Source organism: Mesoplodon bidens, assembly GCF_964165515.1.
Source record: "Mesoplodon bidens genome assembly, chromosome: 3".
NCBI lineage: Eukaryota > Metazoa > Chordata > Mammalia > Artiodactyla > Ziphiidae > Mesoplodon > Mesoplodon bidens.
Genome location: NC_138178.1, coordinates 149,954,656 through 149,979,043, shown reverse-complemented (window position 1 = coordinate 149,979,043; position 24,388 = coordinate 149,954,656). Strand labels below are relative to the sequence as shown.

The window sequence follows — 24,388 nt, the reverse complement described above, 5'->3', positions numbered from 1 at the left end:
GGAGTTATCAACACACAGACAAGAGATGCAGCTCTCTCTGGAAAAGTTTATAAAACAAGAAAGAAGCGAAGGCCACTGAGGTCAACTGGAGTGACTGATTACTAACACAGTTCGAATCTACACAAAAGTATATTGCAGTTTGTAAACAGCTGACCATAAGCCAGCACAACACTCAGAAAATACCCTCAATTTTACTGTATTAAAGGGTTGATTACAATTAATAAAACAAATACTCTTATTTAGAGGTACATTAATAGGTCTTGAACATCCATGTTTATGACCATTTGTTACTTTGCTCAGTCAGTTCTGTCATTTTCTGAAGCTGTATTTGTTTAAATTTTTTTCATCACTTAAAACTTGAATTGATGTCTGTTATAACTATTTGCCCTCGAAATCTTTGTAACTATTTGACAGTATGTGCCTGCTAACCTAAAATAAACATAGGCTTTTATCAATATATATTTGAGTTTTTAGGCTGTACTGTGAACTACCTGGCAAAACACATATCTTCTGTAGTAAATCTAGTCCCTCCACAACCTAACCAACCTCAGTTATTTAACTTCTCATACTACTCCCAACACAAAGCCTCGGCTCTCCTACCCCAAAAACTGTTCCACAAGCTCTGAATTCCCCCAAACCCCTACACACACACAGACCCGGCAATTAAGTCCCTCTTCCATCTACAATATGGAAAGACCATCCCAATTTATTCTTCACCAAGCTTCAGTTCAAGAATTACGTAAAGCATGTCCAGTTCAATATTTACTAAGTGCCTTCTCAAGTATTCTAAATACAACTTATGAAGTTAATAAAAGTTATTAATTTAAAAAATATTTTGTATGATCTATTAAACAGTTACATCAAATCTCCAGTGGTTTCAGAATATCTGATATAAATTTCATGTAATATTAGTTTTAGCAAAAGAAGGAAAAATAGGTCAGTCATGTTGACTTCAATCTATTATTGTAAATAATCATATTGGATGAAGAATACATATATGATATTGAAGACATAGGAAAGAATTACGTTATGCAGCTAAGAAAATATCACCTATGATCACATTTAAATCAAAAGGTATCTGTACTCTTAAGGGTTTTTTTTAATGTATCTTGAAATCTTTGTGCAAAACGGAAAGCAATCCGTGTATTTCCTTAATGAAGATGTTTACAGAGGTAACAAAGAGGTTTCTTCTGAAATGCAAACTATCTGCTTTCCGATGTTACCTCCTGTCATCATGGACTGGAATGCAGCTGGAAAGAAAAAAAAAACTAGGTTATCTGAAAACATAAATGTCACCATCATACATGTTTATCAGTAGGTCAGACACATACAATTAATTTGAATAATTTCTTCAATGATTTTAAGTACAGAAGGAAATTGTCATGAAAAGAAACCTCAGGTAAAACACTGGCAAAGTTACAGGACAAACTAACCCAATTAACATCTTAAAAATGTGTTTTTACCCAAACTAGAAATAATTAATTGGTGTCTACATCCATGTTCACTGTTACAGCGTCTGAAGATGAGAGGCAAATAAATATGAGGATAAATGTCAGCAATAACAATTTTTAAATAACTTTAAAATATTAGAAATCTAGTCATGAAGTTTTACTAAGTGAAATATACATCTCCAAATATATTAAATTTTTTTCTCAAAAAGGAAAAATTATCAGTTTTATTCAATCCTCTTTATTTAAAACAAAAGAGAGTGTGGAAATCTGTGTATGTTAGTAAAAAAAAAAAAACCCCAATATTGAAAATTTGCTTCATGTAATCTTATGATGGCTTAGAACCATTCAATCAGAAAAAGTTACCTAGAGGCTAAATGACTTTCACAATTCTTACATTTTTTTTTCATAAGTTATTTACAAAACCAAAGAAACACTTACTTTACAATTTGAAATGTGAAAACAATGGCTCTTAAATACCACTAAGTTGAACTTCATGAAGTTTGATCAAGACTTTACAGGAAAGAAATGATTTAAAAAGAAAAAAACAGGGCTTCCCTGGTGGCGCAGTGGTTGAGAGTCCGCCTGCCGATGCAGGGGACACGGGTTCGTGCCCCGGTCTGGGAAGATCCCACATACCGCAGAGCGGCTAGGCCCGTGAGCCATGGCTGCTGAGCCTGCGCCTCCGGAGCCTGTGCTCTGCAAGGGGAGAGGCCACAACAGTGAGAGGCCCGCCTACCGCAAAAAAAAAAAAAAAAAGAAAAAAAAAAAGAAAAAAACAACAGAGAAGTAGAATTAAAAGAAAAAAGAGAGTATCTGTGCTGAACTCATGTGTATAATAAATAAATCTACATTCATCTTACCTCCCATGTTTTCCAATCCATTTATCATAGTCTCTTTGATCTGTAAATCAAAATAGGTATATTTTATATTCTTTAGACTTAAGTGTTTCTATTTAATAACAGTTTTTAGTTTTGCAAAAGGCAGCAATACTATTTAGCATTTTCTGTCTAAAAAGAGATATTCTTCATTTTGTGTAGGTAGTCCAGAAAAGTTTCCTATCAATTCATTTTTTTTAAGTAGAATCCTGTTTTCCCATTGTCTAATCTTCAGTTTGTAATATCACATGCTATACACCTTCTTTTCAAAAAACGAAGTATATAAGCACACACACATACAACTTTGCCTATCATTTTCACATTTCAAGAACATCCTAGGTCAGGGTCTCTGGACCCCAGATCAATAATTCCTGATTTTCAGCCACAGCCAAGAGATCTATTAGAATGTCCAGGGAGGGCAGGAAAGATGTATGGTGGTGGAGAGGTACTAGGAGGTGCTTATAAGACTTTCGAGAAAGCACAGCTTCTAACTCATAGTAGCATTCCATAAATATTTGTTAATGAATATTACAATTTGGAAAAAACAAAAACCTACTGATTTTGTAATATAGTCTAAGAAAAGTAAACATTAATAAAATTTTAGATAAAGGGAATAATGAGAGGGTTTCTCAATCAGAAGAGTTACCCTCACTCAGGCGGTAAAGTTAATTTATAATGTTCAGTATACTTTTCTTCTGTAGAAATATTTATTACAAAACTAATATTAAATTCAAATAATACAAAAGTATATCAAGTAGCAGGAAGAATAATACTGATAAAGAACAGAAGCAAGTTCTACCTTTAGCTTTCCTTCTTTAAACCACTGACTCAGCTGGAGAATACCAGACTCAAATTTGTCCTTAAAATTTAACACCAGAAATCTTTCTCTGTAGTGGGGAAGAAAAGGATAATGATCAGAGACTAGGGAGGGAGTGAGAAAGCCCAAATCAAATCATTCCAGAACTCTAAAATTTGTTAATCTTTCAAACATTAGGACTTAATCACACAGAGTCTGGTCAGATACAGCTTTAGGTGTAGTTACAAGCCTAAGTATAATGGACTTCTATTGTATTGTCTGCCCAGCATCTATAATCCCATTTGGTAGTAACACTGTGATTTTACTTTGTGGATGACATCCTTTCCCCACCCTCATGTGACAAAAGCCAGGCCAGTCTGAGCCATTAAGTATCAGCTTGGAGATGTGATAAAACTGCAAGAAGAGAGCTGTTCTCTTTTTTGCTTGGATTGCTAATCTGGTAAAATGTAAGAGTAAAGATAACAGTCATCCTCCCGCTGCTGCAAGAGAAGAGCCTGCGAGGGAGCCAAGACAATCCAGAAGAAAGCACAGCCCAGGGGTGAAGAAAAACTGAGTCATGGGACCTCCCTGGTGGTGCACTGGTTAAGACTCCACCTGCCAATGCGGGGGACATGGGTTCGAGCCCTGGTCCGGGAGGATCCCACATGCCGTGGAGCAACTAAGCCCGTGCGCCACAACTACTGAACCTGTGCTCTAGAGCCCACGAGCCACAACTACTGAAGCCTGTGCACCTAGAGCCCATGCTCCGTAACAAGAGAAGCCACCGCAATGAGAGGCCCATGCACCGCAACGAAGAGTAGCCCCCACTCGCCACAACTAGAGAAAGCCCGTGCGCAGCAACGAAGACCCAACACAGCCAAAAGTAAGAATTAATTAATTAAAAAAAAAAAACTTGAGTCATGACACCACTATGCAAACCTTTTATCCAGCCAAATCTAAGCCAGTACTAATATTGAACTTCTTAGATACATGAGCCAATAAATTTCCTTCACACTTAAGCCAATATGAGTTGAATTTCTAACACTCGCAAAAAAGATTTGCAAAAGATTGATTGAACAGATGCATTTTTCAAAAAGTTTTCTGCCAGGGACCTAGTTAACCAAAACCTAAATGACCACCTTAAAATGTATATTTTCAAGTTTTATTTAATAAGAAAAATTATATATGAAGAACAACATATTTTGTATACATCCATGATCTTTAAACCCCTTGAATCTGGTAATAAGGGGAAAGCGTAGAACACACCTTGTGATGTTTCTTTCTTTCAGGATTGCTTCTACAGCAGAGGGTAGTGGAGGAGGATAAGGCACATCTTTGTTGTACTGAGAAATTTGACCACATAGGATGATGTGGCTGTTCTGATTCATCTGTTCAGAGAAAATTGATGATTATAACCTAAGATATACACCTTCCCTATGTTTACTAATTTTATGGCCGCCTCAATGAAAGCCTCCTTGACTGTAATATTTAATCCTTTTTTTCTTTTTTCAAATGGCCGCACCACTCGGTTTGTGGTATCTTAGTTCCCTGACCAGGGATTGAACCTGCGCCCTGGGCAGTGAAAGCATACAGTCCAAACAACTGGACCACCTCCAGAGAATTCCCTATAGTATTCAATACTATAATGCCAGTTATAATTGGCATTATAGTATTATATAATTAGTATTATATAATTATAATGCCAATTAATTGATTTTGTTTTGAAGACTTACCCGTTATGTGTATTAGAGAGCTTTAATTAGCTAGAAAATAAGTCTACTCCAAAGGAACACAGCGGGAAATAAGAGTTTGGTAATCAGCAAAAGAATTGCATTAGTTCTCACTGTCATCATTGTTGCTACTTTTGTTATTATTGGTAGAGTATTTCTTAGAATTTAAATAATTTAACCTCAATTGAAAACAATTTTACATAGAGTAAAGGACAATGCAGTGTTAACAGCTAATGTTGATAAATTGTAACACTGTCAATTAAAATATGTAAATACCTGCAAGCTATGAAAATCCTTTCCTTACCCAAAGTCATGGCTGTAAGTTGGCTGATGTAAGTTGGTTGATGGTTAGAAGTGAGTTAAAGGTTAGAATTTCATTTGAATAATACAACTGTATTTTTTCACAAAAATAAATTACAGGTGAAAATATAACATTGCTAGCAAAGAACTGAAATTGACGCTCACAGTGCAAATCCACAAACAAATGGAAGTAGCTTCAGCAAGCCCTTCTGTATCACTTAATTACAGTACTGACCATCATGTTTTTCACCATAAACCCTACAATTTTATAAAGTTTTTTATTCTCTCTCAGTATCAGGTAAAAAGATATCACATCAAATAAACCGTAGTATTCAAATTTATAACAAACAAATCAGAAAACAACCTGACTTATCACTGTATCACTGATGTCACCGCCAACATTGTCAAAGTAAACATCCACTCCAGAGGGGCATAATTCACGGAGTTGTTCTGCCACACTCCCCTCTTTATAATTAATTGCAGCATCAAAGCCCAGTTCTGAGGTCAAAAGGAGGCACTTCGCAGGTGTTCCACAAATTCCCACAACTCTGGAACAGCCCATCAAATGGCCAATCTAGGGGGGAAATTTTTGAAAATTAAACAACTTTCTACTGTCACAATTTAAATGTAAAAATGTGAAAGTATGAAAGTTAATACAAGTACATATATGAAAGTGTTCATCACAACTGAGGTTACATTATAAGGCTTTTAGCTGAAAGTAATTTGAAACCAAAAGAACTGAGAACAGATATAATGGCATTCTTTTAAAAATTAAGATTGAATAAAATTAGAGTTAGTTTGAATGTTAAAATCTCGCAATTTAAAGATGATGTCATAAAAGGAATAGTCAGACCCAAAACATCTCTATCTTGCAATTCAATAATTTTCAGGCCTGTGAGCAACTAAAATCACTATTAAGATAAAATGTTTTGTTTCGATGGTTTCACACTATAAAGGCTATTATTCATAAAACAATGTACTTTATAAATTTCTATCATAATATTTACTATACTTCTAGAACCCAGTAAGTGCTTTCTTTTTTTTTTTTTTTTTTTTTTGCGGTACGCGGGCCTCTCACTATTGTGGCCTCTCCCGTTGCGGAGCACAGGCTCTGGACGCACAGGCTCAGCGGCCATGGCTCACGGGCCTAGCCGCTCCGCAGCATGTGGGATCTTCCTGGACCGGGGCACGAACTCATGTCCCCTGCATCGGCATGCGGACTCTCAACCACTGCGCCACCAGGGAAGCACCCTCAATAAGTGCTTTCTTATTTGAAGATGATTTTTTTTAATATAAATTTGTTTTTTAATTCATGTAACTCCAGACAGGTACTCTGTGATTTTCTTCTTCATATTGATTAGAGCAATGCTCTAGCATTTACCATGTCATTTTTGGCTAAAAGAGAACAAAATACAGGACTTCCCTGGTGGTGCAGCGGTTGAGAGTCCGCCTGCCGATGCAGGGGACACGGGTTCGTGCCCCAGTCCGGGAGGATCCCACATGCCACGGAGCGGCTGGGCCCGTGGGCCATGACCGCTGAGCCTGCGCGTCCAGAGCTCCGCAACGGAGAGGCCACAACAGTGAGAGGCCCACGTACCGCAAAAAATATATAAAAATAAAAATAAAAAAAAGAGAACAAAATACAAAAATCTATAACATTTTTCATATTGTTAAGAAGAGAGTCTAAGCATGCTATAACATCATTTCTACCAAAAATGTGTAAAATAATCATATTATAAATTTGTTCAATTTTATATTTTAAATTATATACACATATCCAGAGATTCAGTTATGACTAGTTTTTTAGAAAATCAGATTATTCTCCAAAAATTTACCTGCCCAGCTAAGGATCCACAAGCACCAGCAGCCCCACTAACAACCATTGTCTGATTAGATTCAGCAGTTATATGACCTTTTTCCTGGATCCCAATCAAGGAAGTCAAACCAGGCATCCCTATAGCTCCAAGAAAGTATGAAAGGTGTCCATCCACAAGCTGTGGGTCTACCTAAAAAATATATACATACCTTTTAAAAATAATACTAGTAATTTCCATTTTAAGTCAACAGGGTAGAGACAACCTGTTAAGTACTGTATTGTGTCCCCCCCAAATTCATATAGTGAAGACCTAACTCTTAGTGTGAGTATATTTGGAGATAGGGCCTTTAAGGAGATAAGGTTAAATGAGGTCATAAAGGTGGGGCCCTAATCTGATAGTACTTATGTCCTTAAAAGAGGAAGAGGCACCAGAGATCTCTTTCTATGCAGGTGCACAGAGGAAAGGCTGGATGCTGTGTGAGGACACAGTGAGAAGGCAGCCATCTTTAAGCCAGGAAGAGAGGCTTCACCTGAAACCAAATGTTCCAGCACCTTGACCTCAGACTTCTAGACTCCAGAACTGTGAGAAAATAAATTTCAGTCTATGGTATTTTGTAATGGCAGTTAAAGTGGACTAATAAACAACCCAACATAGTTTCAAGAACAATAAACCATTCTTCAGTCTTGTTAAAATTCTATAATTTACTTGTACAAAGTAAAAAAAATAATAATATTACTTCTCTTTATAGTAAAAAAACCCTACAAAACCTTTAAAAAAGAATTGCCACATAAGAGATACCAAACATTCTTTCTTGCAATGTCCCAAATATCTCAAAAGAGAGGAAACACTTAACAGGAAAACACTAGGCAAAACTGGAAGGTTTAAAAATCTCTGAGCAATTCCAGAGTAAACATTTATTTATATAAAAATGAGCTCAGGGCTTCCCTGGTGGCGCAGTGGTTGAGAGTCCGCCTGCCGATGCAGAGGACACGGGTTCGTGCCCCGGTCCGGGAAGATCCCACATGCTGCGGAGCGGCTAGGCCCGTGAGCCATGGCCGCTGAGCCTGTGCGTCCAGAGCCTGTGCTCCGCAATGGGAGAGGCCACAACAGTGAGAAGCCCAAGTACCGCAAAAAAAAAAAAAAAAAAAAAAAGAGCTCAAACTCTAACAGTTCTCATTACTGATGCTTAAAATGGTCCATGGAAATGTAAGGAAGGTGTGATACAATTTCTTCTAGCTTAATTACAGAATAAAATGAGGTCTCTGTCAGCTTTTTAGCATTTTACGTTTATATGTTTACCAGGCCCAATCAATAGTTAATTATACTTCTCTCACATTTTCTGTGCCTGTTTTCTTATCTGTAACATTAGGGATAATTGAAAAAAAATTATATAGAAAGACTCCCTACCATAAAGGTTTTATAATAGTTTTTAAGGAATTGAATAATTTTGGTAAAAACTCAATAAACCACCAAAAGTAATCAAGATTCGCTACCTTGGTCTGCCACAAAGAAAGAAAGTGGCGGTTTGTAATCAGCAGTTTTAAATGGCTATCAGGTAAGTCTGATGTGTGAATAAAGGTAATGGAGATATTAAAGTCTATAATATACAGAAAGGTCTACCGTACACTACACAGAAATGTATCCTGTAGTTAATAGTCATTTATTAGTAAAGCCAGTATAAAAACATTGTGAGATAAGTTTGCTTTTAGCAAAGATCATTTTTCTATCCCTTCTGAATTCCTCTTCCTCATTTCTAATACCTACTCCCCAAACATTTTTAAGCTCTCTCCAGTTGCCCAATTTCCCACTATAGCACAATGACAGGGAAAACTAGAAAGTGCTGAATGTTTCTCTTTCACTTCCTGCTATGAAATTTCTAGTTAAATATATTTTACTAGTACCATTAAGCTGCCAAATGATTGTGTAATGTCTCCCGCACCTCATTTTATCTTAACAGCCATCTTTAACTGATTATAATAATTTGTAATCATAAAAAATACTAAAATTTTATAAAGCTTTTTACAAAGCCTTAATCACATTTCTCATAGCTAAATTTAATTTAATTTTCACATTCACTTGTGAGGTAGCTATTGTTTTCATTTTGCACATGAGGAAACTGAGGTTCAGAGATATAAGGTAACTTCCTTGATGACAAATATTAGGCTGAATTACATGAGGCTGCCAGTTTTTGTAGGTCAAAAAAGACAAATATTGGTAATTCCACATGGTTCAGCCTAACAGTAGAAACCGAACTCAAGATTTCTGACACAAGATGGAATTAAGCACAAACCAAATGAATTTCTTAAGTCAAGTGGTAATTTCTCAGGAAACTTTAAAGCATACAACTATAAGGGGCCTTCTAGTTCTTAGTATAAAACATTTATGTAAAATTTGAGAAATTAAATATGGAAAACATCATCACTCATTGGCAATCTAAGAACTGTCATACATAGTTACAACCAACAGTGGAAGAGGAATAAAAGGCTTTCCATATTCTGACAGCTATCTAAAAAGAAAACATGTGCTTTTATTTTTTCCCTGATAACAAAAAGAACTGAGCACCAAATGCATAAAAAAGGAATTACAGGGGGGAAAAATCAGATACTTTATATTATACATCACCTTTTCAAGGATATTTCCATCTAGAATAACCTTGGTTTGCCAGGGCCAATAGAAAGAAGTCACAAAATCGCCTTTAGTAAAATGTGTGTGTTTGCTTTCTTCTATAATCCCAATACCTCCACCATCAACCACCTGAGACAGCTGCCAAGGTGATATATAGTCACTGCCAGTGTCTTCATTCATTCTACAACGCTAAGAAAAGAAAACATAGATTAGGATAATTCTCTCTGATAATACTGAAACAGTTTACTAATTTACCCAGTGACTAAAAGAAAGTTTGTAATAAGTAAAGTACAGTGTTAGCCAAACAAAACTTACCTTAATTTCTCTCTTCCTTTCAGTTATTTTTTATCCTGAAAAAAAAGTATCCCTTCTATAACAGGTAAAGAAGTGAAATTAAAAAGGAATTTAAGTATGTTCTAAAATTAGATTGTGGTGATAGTTCCACAACTTTGTGAATAGACTAAAAACCACTGAATTGTACACTTTAAATGTGTAAACTGTATGAAATGTGGATTATAGTTCAATATAAAGCTGTTAAAATTCTTAATTACTTAAAGAAATTTATATAATATTACATACATTATGCTAGCAAAAATAATACAAGATACTGTGTCAATGGTTTCAATGGATTGTAGCAAATTAGGTACACTTACTGTTGCTGATAATATTATAAAACTGTCAATTTTTTTATAGAAAACAAACTAGTAACATATAGACCATAATACTGCTCATTTCTTCAGCCAAGCAATACTGCTTCCTCAATGGAAATAACCCAAAAGAGAAATGAAACAATTTTTATACAGTTATTCATCACAACTTCAGACCAAGCACTAAAACATTCCTCCTAACCTCAGCTGGATGTTCTCTTTCTTCCTCAAAGACATAATGTCACAATAGCACCACACCTTTCCATAGGACTAGGGCTAAAGACTTCTCCCAGAGGTAATCAGGCTTTCTTCCTCTCTGTGGCTCACTCTTGCCTCTCTCATGAAGGCCAAGATGTACAAGCCTACAGTGTGGTCCAGGAGATGGAATAGATGGAAGGCTGCTTGATCAAGGGGCCCCCCATGGTCTGGTTCAGTTCACCAGGGGAAAAGACCACATAGGGAATTGAGGCAGAAGCTTCTATGGGAATACCCTACACTTCTGCTTGTGTGCCCCTCCCATATATTCTTGAAAAGCAAGTGCAGCAGCCATTGGATACTGGCCACACCAAGAACCTGATTCTTAAGGCTAATAGAAAAAGTGGGAACGAGTAATTCCCCATAGGTAAGCGAATGATGTCAACACAATAAAATGTTATACAACCACCAAAATAATAATAATATCTGGACTAGTTTTTCATATGAAGGTATGAATATAAAATCACAAATATGAAATCAAAATAGTATATACATATTAAATATAACCATGTAAAATACAGTACATAGTGATTAAAATTACTTGTGAATTTGGAATGATATAAAATTTCAATAATTTAATGTTCATCAGATTTCTTTTTTCCCCTTTAAAGATGCTTATGTCCTTTTTTTTTTTTAGAACAGTGTCAAGTGAAAGCAACCAAAGTAATTTTCTTCCTTCCTTCCTTTAATACTTAATAAGCACTTATGCTTGTCACTGGAGATACAGTGATAAATAAGATCTTTGTCATAATAAGATTTTATTAGCGAAAATATCTAATAAAAACACAAATAATTATTAATTACAACTGGGATATAGGCTGAAGGTCAAGGTACTGTTTTGAGAAAATATAACAGAAAGGACTAGTCTGAGGGTTCAGAGTGATTTTTTTTTATAAATTATTTATTCATTTATGTATTTTTGGCTGCGTTGGGTCTTCGTTGCTGCACGCAGGCTTTCTCTAGTTGTGGCGAGCGGGGACTACTCTTCGTTTCGGTGCGCAGGCTTCTCATTGCAGTGGCTTCTCTTGTTGCCAAGCACGGGCTCTAGGCGTGCAGGCTCCAGTAGTTGCGGCACGCGGGCTCAGTAGTTGTGGCTCGTGGGCTCTAGAGGACAGGCTCGGTAGTTGTGGTCCACAGGCTTAGTTGCTCCACAGCATGTGGGATCTTCCCGGACCAGGGCTCAAGCCCATGTCCCCTGCACTGGCAGGCGAATTCTTAACCACTGCGCCACCAGGGAAGTCCCTCAAATATTTATTAATCATGAGGCTTGCACAATGAAATTCAGATGCAACATGAAAAAATATGAAAATAAAATTATTTTCACTAAGTCACAAAATCCTGATTCTTACCATGTAAGGATCCACAGAAAGGTAAAGAGTTCTGACTTGTACTTGTCCTTCATTGATATTATCTGGTAAGTTTACTTCTTCTACTCGAAAATTTTCCGCCACTGGATTACCATTTTTTCCTAGAATATTAGGCAAAAATATAAATAAAAAAGTCACTTTCCCATAGAATTATTTATTATTTTTAAAAGGTCACTCTAAGATTTAGAGCACTCCTGGAATACACACATGAAGAAATCTATATTGTTTTGTAATTTTTCTGTAACTCAGCATAAATTCTTCAAATAGTTTCACTTGCTCTTGGTTTTCTCCAAGAATTTCCTTTGGCATATTGCTGTCAATGTAAAAATTTCTTTTTTAAGGTGATTACAGGTAAATCACCTCATCTGTTATAAAATTATAGAAGGATTTCAAAAAGTGAAAAAGCATAGCCAGTTTTTTTTTTAACTATGAAAATTAAAATTTACAAGGTAGCAGAAATACCGCATTAGCCAAAGTAAACAGGTAAACTATCCTTCCTCATTTTAAGATGAAAAGAGAAACTAAATGAATATAATTAAAACTTCATATTCATTGAATCATCAAGTTTATAAGGTGAAAATAGAATGTAGACATTTTAATCTAATTGCTCACTTTACTAAAACTGAGAAAAGGTTAAGTGTCTTTCCCAGGCCACATGCTAGGTAAGCACCAAAACCAAGGCAGCATGGGCCCAAATCTCTCAGGTTACTTCCATACCTACGCTTCTATGATTCAGGTTAGATGTCAGGTTAGATGACCTAGGATGACATAGGTCAGTGCTTTTCACATAAAACAGAAAAGCACATCTTAAGAATCAATGATACACATTATAAAGAAAAAACAAAAGCCACATATATTTGTAATATAACCTTCTAAAAATTATAATAATTTTAAAATACCTTATTTCCCCAACAAGTGGCCTTGATAAGTTATCATTTAAATAAATGAATATTGGGACTTCCCTGGTGGTGCAGTGGTCAAGAATCTGCCTGCCAATGCAGGAAACACAGGTTAGAGCCCTGGTCCGGGAAGATCCCACGGAGCAACTAAGCCCATGCACCACAACTACTGAAGCCCACACACTTAGAACCCGTGCTCTGCAACAAGAGAAGCCACAGCAATGAGAAGCCTGCACACCACAACAGAGTGGCCCCCGCTCACCTCAACTAGAGAAAGCTTGCGCACAGAAATGAAGACCCAACGCAGCCAAGAATGAATGAATGAATGAATAAATAAATAAAAATTTAAAATGAATATTATATTGTTTAAAGAGTTTCTTCTAATATCTCTACTAGTGTTAATATCTTCCTACCTAATTTACCACATTTACATCATATTATTACTTTTTGTTCCTCCATTTGCATTAATAATTATTAAAGACCACAGCTGTTCCTTCATCACAGACAAATACATACCAGGTCGGGAATTCAATACCACTCTTTGTACAATCATCACCTTGTTTGCACAGTGGTCTCACAAGACTTCTGTATAAAATAACTCCTATAAACAGAAACGTTTTAAATCACAAGTAAGTTATGAAATATTCAACAATTTAAAAGTTAAAAAAAAGTACATTTGTGTTTCTGAACAAGGAGAGGAAAAATCATATTTAGGATCCAAAAAAGATGTAGTCTCCTGTTAGAGTTTGCCTCCAAAAGCAAATATATGAAGAAAGACTAAATCTAATTAGAATATTTAGCTAATAAGAACAAATTCACTGAAGATTGAGTGGAACAAAATGTTTTTGGCCTCATAATTCAAGCACATTCATCTTCAAGCCATCATGATTAAGGCTCCTACTGTAGCTTGATTAAAAGAAAACAACATGATATATTCCTCCAGAATTAGCCAGTTAGTCTAGTAGCAAATAAAACACTAGCCATTTGAGATGTAACCAAATTTTCAAAAATTTTTATTCATTTATCAAAATGGAAATTTCTTAATAGTTCTGCTGATTATAAAAGTAATACATCAAAAGCATTTTAAAATCCTCATCTTCTAGGAAATTATGTAATATAGAATGGCCAAGTGAGTAAAAAAGGATCAGTTTATTCTGGGTTTACAATCTGAGCTAATGAAAGAAGCAAAATGAAGTTCCAATGCTAGCACTATCTGACTTGGGCATGCTTACTTTATCCATCACTAAACATGAGGACAGACCATTAGTGTTATTCTGTACCAAGGACTGTTGTGCTATGAAACATATATATATATATATGCACATATATATCCATGTGGTATTTAATAATATTTAATATATATTTCATTTAATCTAACAATCCTATTAAATATTTTATTATTATCCCCAATTTATAGATGAGGAAATGTGCCTTAAAGGGTTTAAGCACTTTCTTAAGGTGGTGGAGTTGAGATCCAAACCCAAGCTGTCTGACATTCCAATCACTTAACTACTACATAAATATTTCCATCCTATATGTCTAAGTGGTTTGATCTTTAAGTTACTAAGCAAATATTATCCTTTTTAAATTATTTACTAGTTGTCTTCTCTCATTAGATATTTTATTTCATCCTCTTTAGTACCTAATAACATTGAGAAGCCCAAGAACAACAATTATATCAATGACTTATTTTTTTACAATTGCAACATATTTTTTATTAAATTATAGTTGATTTACATTATTATATTAGTTTCAGGTGTAGAGCACAGTGATTCAACATTTTTACAGCTTATACTCCACTAAAAGTTATTACAAGATAGTGGCTATAAGGCCCCATGCTATACAATATATCCTTGTTGCTTATCAACAGTTGCAATCTATTTAGCTCTTAGCATCATTTCTAAGTTTATACAGCAGCACACTTAGACATCTGACAACCATATGTAGATCCATTTGATATTTAATAATGCTTGCCTTGTATCACTGGGTAATTTCATTTACCCATGACTCTACTAATCTAAATTTCTAAATTTGCAGGACTCTTGAATTTCTTCATATTTCTCTATATCCCATATAGCACCTGAGTTTCTTATATAGACCTGAGATTTATGTATACTTCTCAGAAAAATGTTAAATAATCATCACGGGGTATTTTTCAAATCTTGCTTAACATAGTATTTATATGGAGATAACTTATGGAGAACTTTCACACAGATTTATTTATTTCTTAAAACAAAGTATATAGTTAATTCCTTATTTTACAATGGAAATTGAGGTACAGTTTGTACCCAAGATCACATAGCAGTTAAGCAGAGGAGTTAGGACTGAAACATAAATCTCCTCATCCCAGATCTCACTTGTCCTCACTCTTTCCACTACTGCCCCCCAATCACCTCCAAACAAGGTTTTCACATATATAGTCACATAATAATGTTCAACTCTTCTGTAGGTACCCTTTTCAAGAGGAGAGGAATTCTGCTCCTAATTAAGAACTAAATGTCTGATGTTAGTGGCATTCCATAAAATAGAATGAAGAACATGGATATTCATCCTATTTGCTTCCTTTCTTTTTATAATGTATATATTTATAATCTCACTGGTTGTGACCTTAATGGCTGGTTGCTCTCAATATCCACTCTCTCCTTTCGGACACAATGTTGCCAGCTAAGGACTGCGTTCCCCAGCTTCCCACTAAAACAAAATCCCAGATATCATGCTATTTCATTCAAAAGTCCCTCAGTTATGCATCTCTAATAACAGGTTGTTTTAAACATAAACATTATGCCATTAACATAACAGAATTAATAGTCCAGGTAATTCCTTGACATTATCTAATACCTAGTGCACATTCAAATTCCATCTTTTTACAGTTGGTTCATTAGAATCAAGGTCCATATACTGTATTTTTGAGTCTCCCCTTTTTTATTTCATGTCACTGATTGTTGAAAAAACATGTTTCTTCATTCCTTTGTCTGTTGAATGACCTTTGATTGCATCCTCATAGTGTCTTTTTTTCTTTTTTTTTGGCTGAGCAGCATGCAGGATCTTAGTTCCCTGACCAGGGATGGAATCCGTGGCCCCGGCAGTGGAAGCGTGGAGTCTTAACCACTGGACCGCCAGGGAAGTCCCTATTTTTATTATTTTATTTTATTTTTTCTCATAATGTCATTTACTTCATTCTTCTATATCCCCTCTTATCCTTGACAGGTAGTTAGATCTAGAGGTTTGATTTATATGCAGGTTCAGACTTTTTAGACAAGAATCTTTAAAGGTGGTGCTGTGTGCATCCTATTTCATCACAGCGAGAAGTTCATAATGTCTTGTAGGGCTAAATGTATTTTTTTAAAGAAAACCTCCTATTGAATCACCATGTGTGTAAATTACATAGGGTTAAAAGGCAAAGTTTTCCAAATTGCTATTGGATCCAAAGATAACTGACCTTAAGTGGTGATTAACAGCACCAAGATGGCTAAATTTTCAAAGGAGTCTTTCCAAATGAAGTTTCATATTTGCCACTCTTTTCCCTAATTACTTTCAATGTATGTTTTATTACTTGAAATTATGCACACTGTAGATTTGTCCAAATACTGCTTATCAGCATGAAAAGTACACTATTAAAGTTTTCTCCCTCTGTATTAAATTAGAAAGTTTTCAAGTATCAAACACTACAATTAACTAATGTAGGATGATCGTGCAATATCCCTCCATAGCACAACAAACAACACATTTAAAACATAAAGAAATTTAGTCACAAAATTAAAATATACAATAGGATACACCAGCTCTAGATCTGAAAGGAGGTGTGGTGGTGGTGGTGTTATTCATCCCAAATGGGAGGGAAAAAAAAACTCAAGTCCTTATTGACTGACATCAAGCAGACCATATTTGCCCGTAGGTTCCTAACTGGTGGTAAACAATATTCCAAAATAATACCAGATCAATGATCAACTGAAAAATTCTAGTGCCAGTCAAAAAGACTGTATTATCTGTATATCTACCTTGCAGCCTATTATAAGGGGTAGGGCACCCAACTAGGAAAAGCAGAGTACATGTCCTGTTTCTAATCACGCGGGATCTTGGGAAAGTTCCTTCTCTCAGCCTGTTTCCTGAATGCTCCTAAGTGCCAGGAACTGGGCTAAAGACTTAATAGCCATTGTCTCCTTTAACCCCTCCACCCAACAACACTCTGAGGATGGTACTGTCACTGTTCCCATTTTATAGAGGAGGAAAACGAGGCACAGAGAGTTTGAATAACTTGCCCATGGTCGCACAACTGGTAGTGACTGCACTAGAACCCACAGGCAAACACAACACACACCACTGCCATAACATGAGCTTCCTAACATCTTTAAAAAAAAAACAAAAAAACTTCTCTACCCTGATCTTGCTCAATTATTCTGCCACAAATGACTGTTGCCCACGGCCTTATTACAAAACGTGTAAATCTCTGGGATTTCCTCCATTTTTTCTGGACGGTCGCTCTCCTTTCCTTTGAGACTTCTTTTTTCCTTCCTTTCCCCTAGTATGTGGGGATTCCTGCATGGCTCTTCCGTTTCTCAGTGGCTTCACCTTCTATGGGTCCTACTACCAACCACTCATACGTAAATTACTAAAAATCTGCGTCTACAACTCAGAATTTCAGACTGACTTCCCAGAATGTATACACCAAGATAGGGACTCGCGCCTGTTTAGTTCAGTGATTTATGTTCACCCCCTATGCCTGGCACATGGTAAGTGCCCATTAAATATGTGTTAAATGAACATCCCAAGGACACCTTAAACACAATTATGTCCAAACTTGAGGTTTTTTTCTAAAAAAAAAAAAAAAAAAAAAAATCCCTGCTTCTGCTTCTTCTCGAGCATTCCCTATCCCAGTGACGTAGGCAATAATGCTAGCGTCGCCAGCAGCTCCGGGAGGAAGCCGGGAGGTCACCCTGGTTCCTTGAGCCTCCCTCACCTGAAGGGCCCGACCCAGCTTCGGGTTCCCCAGCCCTAACAGGCCCGGCCGGCGGAGCCCAGCGCTTCACTCACCGCCAAGGAGCTCGGGAGAAAATCTCGCGCAGTTTGCAGAGCTTGCGAGGGGTTCGCCGCGCGACCTCGGCCCTCCGACCTCAGTACGCAGGCGCACGACTAGACCTCGGCTCCTCACCCCCTCCCCTCCCAGGGGCGGGCTTTTGAAGTGTAGGCTACAGACCTGCCTGGGTCACAGCGTTTCCGTGGAAGGTTGCGAAGGTGCGGAGATTTAAAGACTAGTCACATGTATGGGCAAAGTGTATTAATAAATTAACTGGGATTGGTGGCCTATGGCTGCCCCTGCTACCTGGACCCAAAGAACAAATCGTTCAACCTTGACCCGTGAGTTCACTTCTAGCAGTACTTTGAAGGAATTTTGTTTTATGGATTTCTCCCCGAGCCTCAGGTTGGAAAGTTACACTTAGTTAGGGGCCCGACAAGCCTACCCTTCGTTTTATAGCCGAGGAAACTGAGGCTTGGAGAACTGCTGTGATTGGACCATCTACCTTTCAGCTGGTTAGGGGAAGTGCTGGGGTTACATAGTCTCTCCAGACTGCTGGCCCAGGACTCCCTCCCTTACAACAGGGCTGTCTTTTCTTTCGCGAAGAATCCCAACTTCCTCAAAGATGGATTACCCAGTGTGACCTGGCATCTCAATTTCATAATTGTTAATTGCCTCCTTTTGTGTTGAACTAGGTTGAGCAAGGCTTATTCCTAGGATAGCTGGGATTCCCCAGGGACTTCAAACCCAAAGGGAGACCATTCTGAATTAGGCAGGTGAAATAATTGCTATTTATATTATATTCATGTCAGAGCTAATAGCTCAGCGTAAATCATAGTATTCAGTAGCTGAAAGACGACTGGGATTGTGAGCAAGTGGGTAAGAATCATTAAACAGCCTGGAGCTCCTGGTAACTTCACCTCTGAAATTTTTACTTCTTAGGAAAAGCTTCAGGAAAGGACTTGAAGAATTATACTATTGTGCAAACTTCTTCACGCAGGAGGAGAAACTTAACTTCTTTTATCTATCTTGTACAGGTAGACCTTTGATAACGTTTTGTTGTAATAAATTGAACCAACTAATGGAAAAGAAAATACTCTAACAGACTAAAAATAATAGCATAAAATATAGTCTAGAACTTGATTTTAAAAGGCTCTCTCAAAGTAGAAAAGAAACCCTGCAATATTAAATTAGTTTTGACTCTCTTGATAGAGAGTCTGTGAACTCCTTGTAACAAGTGTGATTTTTCTCTCCAGAATGAGTTCCTATTTCCAAAAATTCAAGAAATGAGTGTATTAATTGTGTCCTCATGAGAGGAGAGAAATTTTTCCAGAACTACCTAGTTAAAACTCTCCCCAAATCCTAAACCTCAGAAACTGTGTTAGATAATAATTGTTCATTGTTTTAAGCTGCTAAGTTTTGGGGTATTTGGTTATGCAGCAGTAGATAACCTAATATGTCCACTAAGGGAGTTCCCCGGTGGCCTAGTGGTTGGGATTCCAGGCTTTTACTGCTGTGCCCCGGGGTTCGATCCCTGGTTGGGGAATTGAGATCAAGCTGCATGGTGTGGCCAAAAAAAAAAAAAAAAAGGAGAGAAATGGCAGACTCCAGGGCTGGGTCAGGGTAAGCCCGAACCAGATGAGCCTGAACATCTTTTTGTTTGGCTGCACTGCATGGCATGTGGAATCTTAGTTCCCCAGCCAGGGAGCAAACCCATGCCCCCTGCAGTGGAAGCACAGAGTCTTAACCACTGAATGGCGAAGGAAGTCCAGTGAACATCTTTTTGCCACCAAAAATGATGAAGTATGTCACAGGGACACAGAAGCCAGCTTGAAGGGGATCCTACTGGCCAAATCTGGGACAACTTGAGCACCAATATAATTAATTACAATAATAACAAAAGATACCTTGACTCCCTCATCACTTTTGAAGTTCCAAGGGTTTTAGGAGCTTAGTGCCAGAAACGGGTAAAGACCAAATAGGTATTTGTTATTATAAATCACAATATACAGGGATATTGTGTTGAGGAGCAGGATACTTGCACTGAAATAAAGTGCAAGTGAGGAAAAAAAGTGGTGATGATCTCAGGTGGCCTCAGCCTGCAGTGGCTTGAGGCAGGATTTCGGTTCCCAGCTAGAGACTGAGGTCAGGCCGTGGCAGTGAGAGTGCTGAATCCTAGCCACTAGACCACAAGGGACCAGTGGCCAGTGACAAGGCTCTGGCCCATGAGCTGTGTAGAAATGAATTTACACATAGAGACAGAAAGTAATGAAACAAGTAAAATATTTATTAGGAGGAAGAAGGGTATGTGTGGATAGACACATGGGCGGACTTAGAGAGAGAGTCATGCCCTTGTGGTAGTTTGAATCACTATTATGGGGCATTTCTTCTGGGTTTCCTTTAGCCAATCATCTTGTTCTGAGTCCATATTTGGTATATCTCAGGGTCCTCCCATGTGTGCATGTGCATCTCTTAGCCAAGATGGATTCTAGTAAAGAGGCCTATGGGTAGGCCTCTACATCACCTACTCTGCGGTGGCGCCCCCTCCCTTTTTGACCTTCAAGGAGCCTTTCTGCCTGTGTGTAGTCGGGAAGGTCTCCTTGACTCTGAGAATGAGAAATATGTGGTCTTTTATCTCTTATCTGGGCGGGGCTCAGATCCTCTCTAGCTCCTGCTACTTTTAAGTACCTGTCCACAAGGGAGAAACACCAGCTGTTCAGACCGGGGCCCATCTATCTCCTGCCTCAGTGATTATACAGTAGAAAAATCTGAAAGATCTTAATATTCCCTTAGTGAGCTTTGTGGATGTGTGGATTAATGTCATTCATCAAATTTAAGAAGTTTTCAGCCATTATTTCTTCAAAATTTTTTCTGCCCCTTTCTCTCTCCCTTCTCCTTCTGGAATCACGGTTACATGTATGTTAGTATCTTAATGTTATCCTACAGGTCTCTGAAGTTCTGTTCATTTTTCTTGGGTCTTTTTTCTCTCTGTTTTCAGATTGAGTTATTGATCTATCTTCCAGTTCATTTCTGCCACCTCAAACCTGTTGTTGAGCCCCTCTAGTGAATTTTTCAGTTATTTTACTCTTCCATTTCAGAATCCTCATTTGGTTCTGTTTTTAAAATTTTCTGTATCCTTATGGAGAACCTGTATTTGTTGATGCATTGTTGTCATGCTCTTTAAATAAGCTTTTCTGTAGTTCTTTGCACATGTTTATAAAAGCTGATTTAAAGTTTTTGTCTGCTAACTTCAACCTCTGGGAACACTGAGAGGCCATTTCTATTAACTGCTTTTTTCCCTTAAGTATGGGTTACACCTTCCTGTTTCTTCGCACATCCCATAATTTTCTGTTGAAAATTTGACATGTTAGAGAATATATTGTAACAAACATGGATTCTGAAAGTTTCTGCCCTGGGGTTGTTGTTTCTGCCGTTTTTATTTCTTTGTTTCATCCCTTCTCTTTTTCTTCTTTCTTTCTCTCCCGTTTTTCCTTTTTTTCCTGCCTCCTTTCCTTCCTTCTTGCTCACTCTGGCTTTCTTCCTGCCTGAGCTAAATTTGGTCTCCACTCTGCGTGTATGCAGCCTCAATTAGGACTATGCTTTGCTCCAACCACAGCTGCAGCCTCAGGCTAGTGGGGCCAAGCTGTTGACCTTCTCCTGCTCACCTGCACTGGAGATGTCACTTCCACTGGCAGTACCTCTGAGTGTGGACCAGATAAAGCTCCAGATAAAACATCTCCCTGGACTTCCCTGGTGGCGTAGTGGTTAAGAATCCGCCTGCCAATGCAGGAGACAAGGGTTTGAGCCCTGGTCCGGGAAGATCCCACATGCTGCGGATCAACTAAGCCCATGCGCCACAACTACTGAGCCTGCACTCTAGAGCCCGTGAGCCACAACTACTGAAGCCCGCGCGCCTAGAGCCCGTGCTCCGCAACAAGAGAAGCCACCGCAATGAGAAGCCCGCGCACCGCCATGAAGAGTAGCCCCCACTTGCCGCAACTAGAGAAAGCCCGAGCGCAGCAACGAAGACCCAAAGTAGCCAAAAATAAATAAATAAATAAAATAAATTTAAAAACAAACAAACAAACAAAAAGTCTCCCTTTGGCCACAGCAGAAAAGCTGCTCATGGCCTGCCCCATCCTAGCAGAACCTCCATGTATTGAGCTTTGGGCGGGGGGGCGGGGGGGCGGGGGGGGTGAGTAGCTCCAGGCCAAAACATCTCAAATTCCCTTTGTTCTTACCAGAAATTCAGCAGTTCATGTCAAGCGTAAATGCTTCTCAGGTTGTTGTTCCAGAGTGTAAAATGTTTGTTTATTGTCCCTCTTTATAGTTTGGTTTTGGGGGGAGTGGATTTGCCAGTCTCCTTACTTGGCCATTACTGGAAGTCTCTTTAGTTTATTTTTTAGTTCCAAATAATTTTAGAGAAGGACTTGAGATTTTTGTGCGCATCAAAAGAGGCATGGGAAAAAAAACCCAAAAAAAAACCTTTTGAGGAACTCTCATCTAACTCAGCTCCCTCATTGTACAGAAGAAGAAGAAAAACTATATGATTTTCCCAAGATCGAATAACTTGGTTAGTTTTTAAAATAGTAGTAAATTAAGCTACCATTTATTTAAATAGTAGTGTATAAAGTTACCTTTCCTAGAACATTTTTTTGAAATTCTTTAAAATACTGCCATCAGTTGATCACCTCTGTCCTTTCCATGTACTGTTTCTATGCCTATATGACCAGGACTTTTATAATAATGAATAATGGATCAGAATTATACCTGGTTCCCATTCCTGTTCCCAACCAAGCACTCGTTTCTAAGCCATCATTTTTAACAAAAATAATATCAAATCTGAAATCTCAGAAACATAATGTTGAACAGAAAAAACAAGTTACAGAGGAAACAACAGTATGATTCCATTTATATAAAGTTTAAAAACATGCAAAACAATGCTGTGTGTTATTTATGGATACAACTTCTGCTGTAAAAAGCATAAAAACATGCAAGGGAATGATAAACTGCCAATCCACATTGAGAATGATTACTTCTGAAGGGAGAGAAATAAGATCCAGGAAGTGGGAAAATACAAATGTATTTCTCAAACTGAGTGGTATCTGGATGTTTCTTTTTTTTTTTTTTTTCTTTTTGGCCACCCCTCTCAGCTTGCCAGATCTTAGCTCCCAGACCCAGGCCCTCAGCAGTGAGAGCTCGGAGTCCTAACCACTGGACCACCAGGGAATTCCCTGGACGTTTCTTATATTATACTATAAATTTTTTGTATTCATAAAATAGTTCCTGATAACAAAAAAGTTAAATGCCAGTTATATTATTTTAGGAGGACATGAGAGTTACATTCACCCCTAAAAAGATCAGGTCGGCTTTTGGAACACACAAGCATCTATATAGAACTGAGAATTTTTTTTTTTTTTTTTTTTTTTTTTTTTTTTTTTTGCGGTACGCTGGCCTCTCACTGTTGTGGCCTCTCCCGTTGCGGAGCACAGCCTCCGGACGCGCAGGCCCAGTGGCCATGGCTCACGGGGGGGCCCAGCTGCTCTGCGGCATGTGGGATCCTCCCGGACCGGGGCACGAACCCGTGTCCCCTGCATCGGCAGGCGGACTCTTAACCACTGCACCACCAGGGAAGCCCTAGAACTGAGATTTTTATTCCACTCAATGGTTTTATCCGTGTAGCCCAGAGATTTTAGCTTCCTATGGTTAATCTTTAAAAACCCTTTATTTTTCTGAAATCTTTTTAGAGGAACACTAAGCCTTCACACAGTGAAGCCTTATGTTGGAGGACAAGTTGCAGGCTTTATTAGTGTCGGGAAAAATTGTGAAAGACTTGGAACTTGATGGGAAAGATTACTAGGTGCTCAGTCTAGCAGAATATCTCCACCTTTCATTGTCTTTGAGCTAATTTACAACTTTGTGTTGCAAAGAAACTGATAGCAGTGCAAATGATCCTTGTCCATAGAAATATAAATGCAAGTTGTTCCTGGAGTACAGTTGATCTCTCTCCCACTCACCTAAGAAACCAGTGCTGTGTCTATTAAGCAAATTAATTTCGCGTTGCTGAAATATATATGTGTCTACTCTCCAGATTATCTTTTGAATCAGCTGTAGTATCTTACTGGTACCCTCATTAATTAATGAGTTAAATAAATCTTGGACACAGGCTAATTTTCCATTTGTATGAGTCATGATTTTACTTTTTAAAACTATTTATCCTTTAACAGGAGGGAAGAGGACGCTTTCATCTCATCTCTGCCAAACCACACATATTACAGAATACATGAGGCAGCTCCTCCCTTGCTAAGACTCTGGTCCCTTGGAATTATTTGGTCATATTATTTCTCTCCTGCTCTCTTCTTTTTGCTCCTCCATGTTAGATGCTTTTCAAAAATCTTTTTTTTTTTTTTTTTTTTTTTTTTAGGCTCTGGATGCGCAGGCTCAGCAGCCATGGCTCACAGGCCCAGCCGCTCCACGGCATGTGGGATCTTCCCAGACCGGGGCACGAACCCGTGTCCCCTGCATCAGCAGGCGGACTCTCAACCACTGAGCCACCAGGGAAGCCCCAAAAATCTATTTTTAAACGTTGATTCTTTGCTCCCTTAGCAACTG

The 24,388-nt window shown here is 37.9% G+C and overlaps 1 protein-coding gene across 3 annotated transcripts; it reads right to left on the bottom strand.

The window, feature by feature from the left end:
* Window positions 1–42: 42 nt before the first annotated feature.
* PTGR2 (prostaglandin reductase 2) lies at window positions 43–17,888 on the bottom strand. 3 transcript variants are annotated; one of them, XM_081228874.1, is made up of 10 exons: window positions 13,279–13,363; window positions 12,763–12,852; window positions 11,846–11,964; window positions 9,592–9,783; window positions 6,988–7,158; window positions 5,517–5,726; window positions 4,389–4,510; window positions 3,126–3,213; window positions 2,312–2,351; window positions 43–1,250 (listed from the first exon to the last, which is right to left on the bottom strand). In XM_081228874.1, the coding sequence occupies exons 3-10, from the start codon at window positions 11,846–11,848 to the stop codon at window positions 1,165–1,167; spliced, it is 912 nt and encodes a 303-aa protein (XP_081085000.1). In that variant the 5' UTR covers window positions 11,849–11,964; window positions 12,763–12,852; window positions 13,279–13,363; the 3' UTR covers window positions 43–1,164. The 3 variants fall into 3 exon arrangements, with proteins under 3 accessions (XP_081085000.1, XP_081084998.1, XP_081084999.1); XM_081228872.1 differs by lacking the exon at window positions 12,763–12,852 and adding an exon at window positions 17,794–17,888 and having other exon boundaries at window positions 47–1,250; XM_081228873.1 differs by lacking the exon at window positions 12,763–12,852 and adding an exon at window positions 17,720–17,738 and having other exon boundaries at window positions 47–1,250.
* Window positions 17,889–24,388: the final 6,500 nt, after the last annotated feature.

What these genes read in the sequence shown, in the direction of transcription:
- PTGR2 (XM_081228872.1), bottom strand. Translation starts at nt 13,315, where the DNA reads ATGATTGTACAAAGAGTGGTATTGAATTCCCGACCTG. An exon ending in TTTCTGTGGATCCTTACATG is followed by an intron (nt 9,784 to 11,845) that starts GTAAGAATCAGG and finishes TTCTTTTCTTAG; the next exon opens with CGTTGTAGAATGAATGAAGA. An exon ending in TGGATTGGAAAACATGGGAG is followed by an intron (nt 1,251 to 2,311) that starts GTAAGATGAATG and finishes TTTTCTTTCCAG; the next exon opens with CTGCATTCCAGTCCATGATG.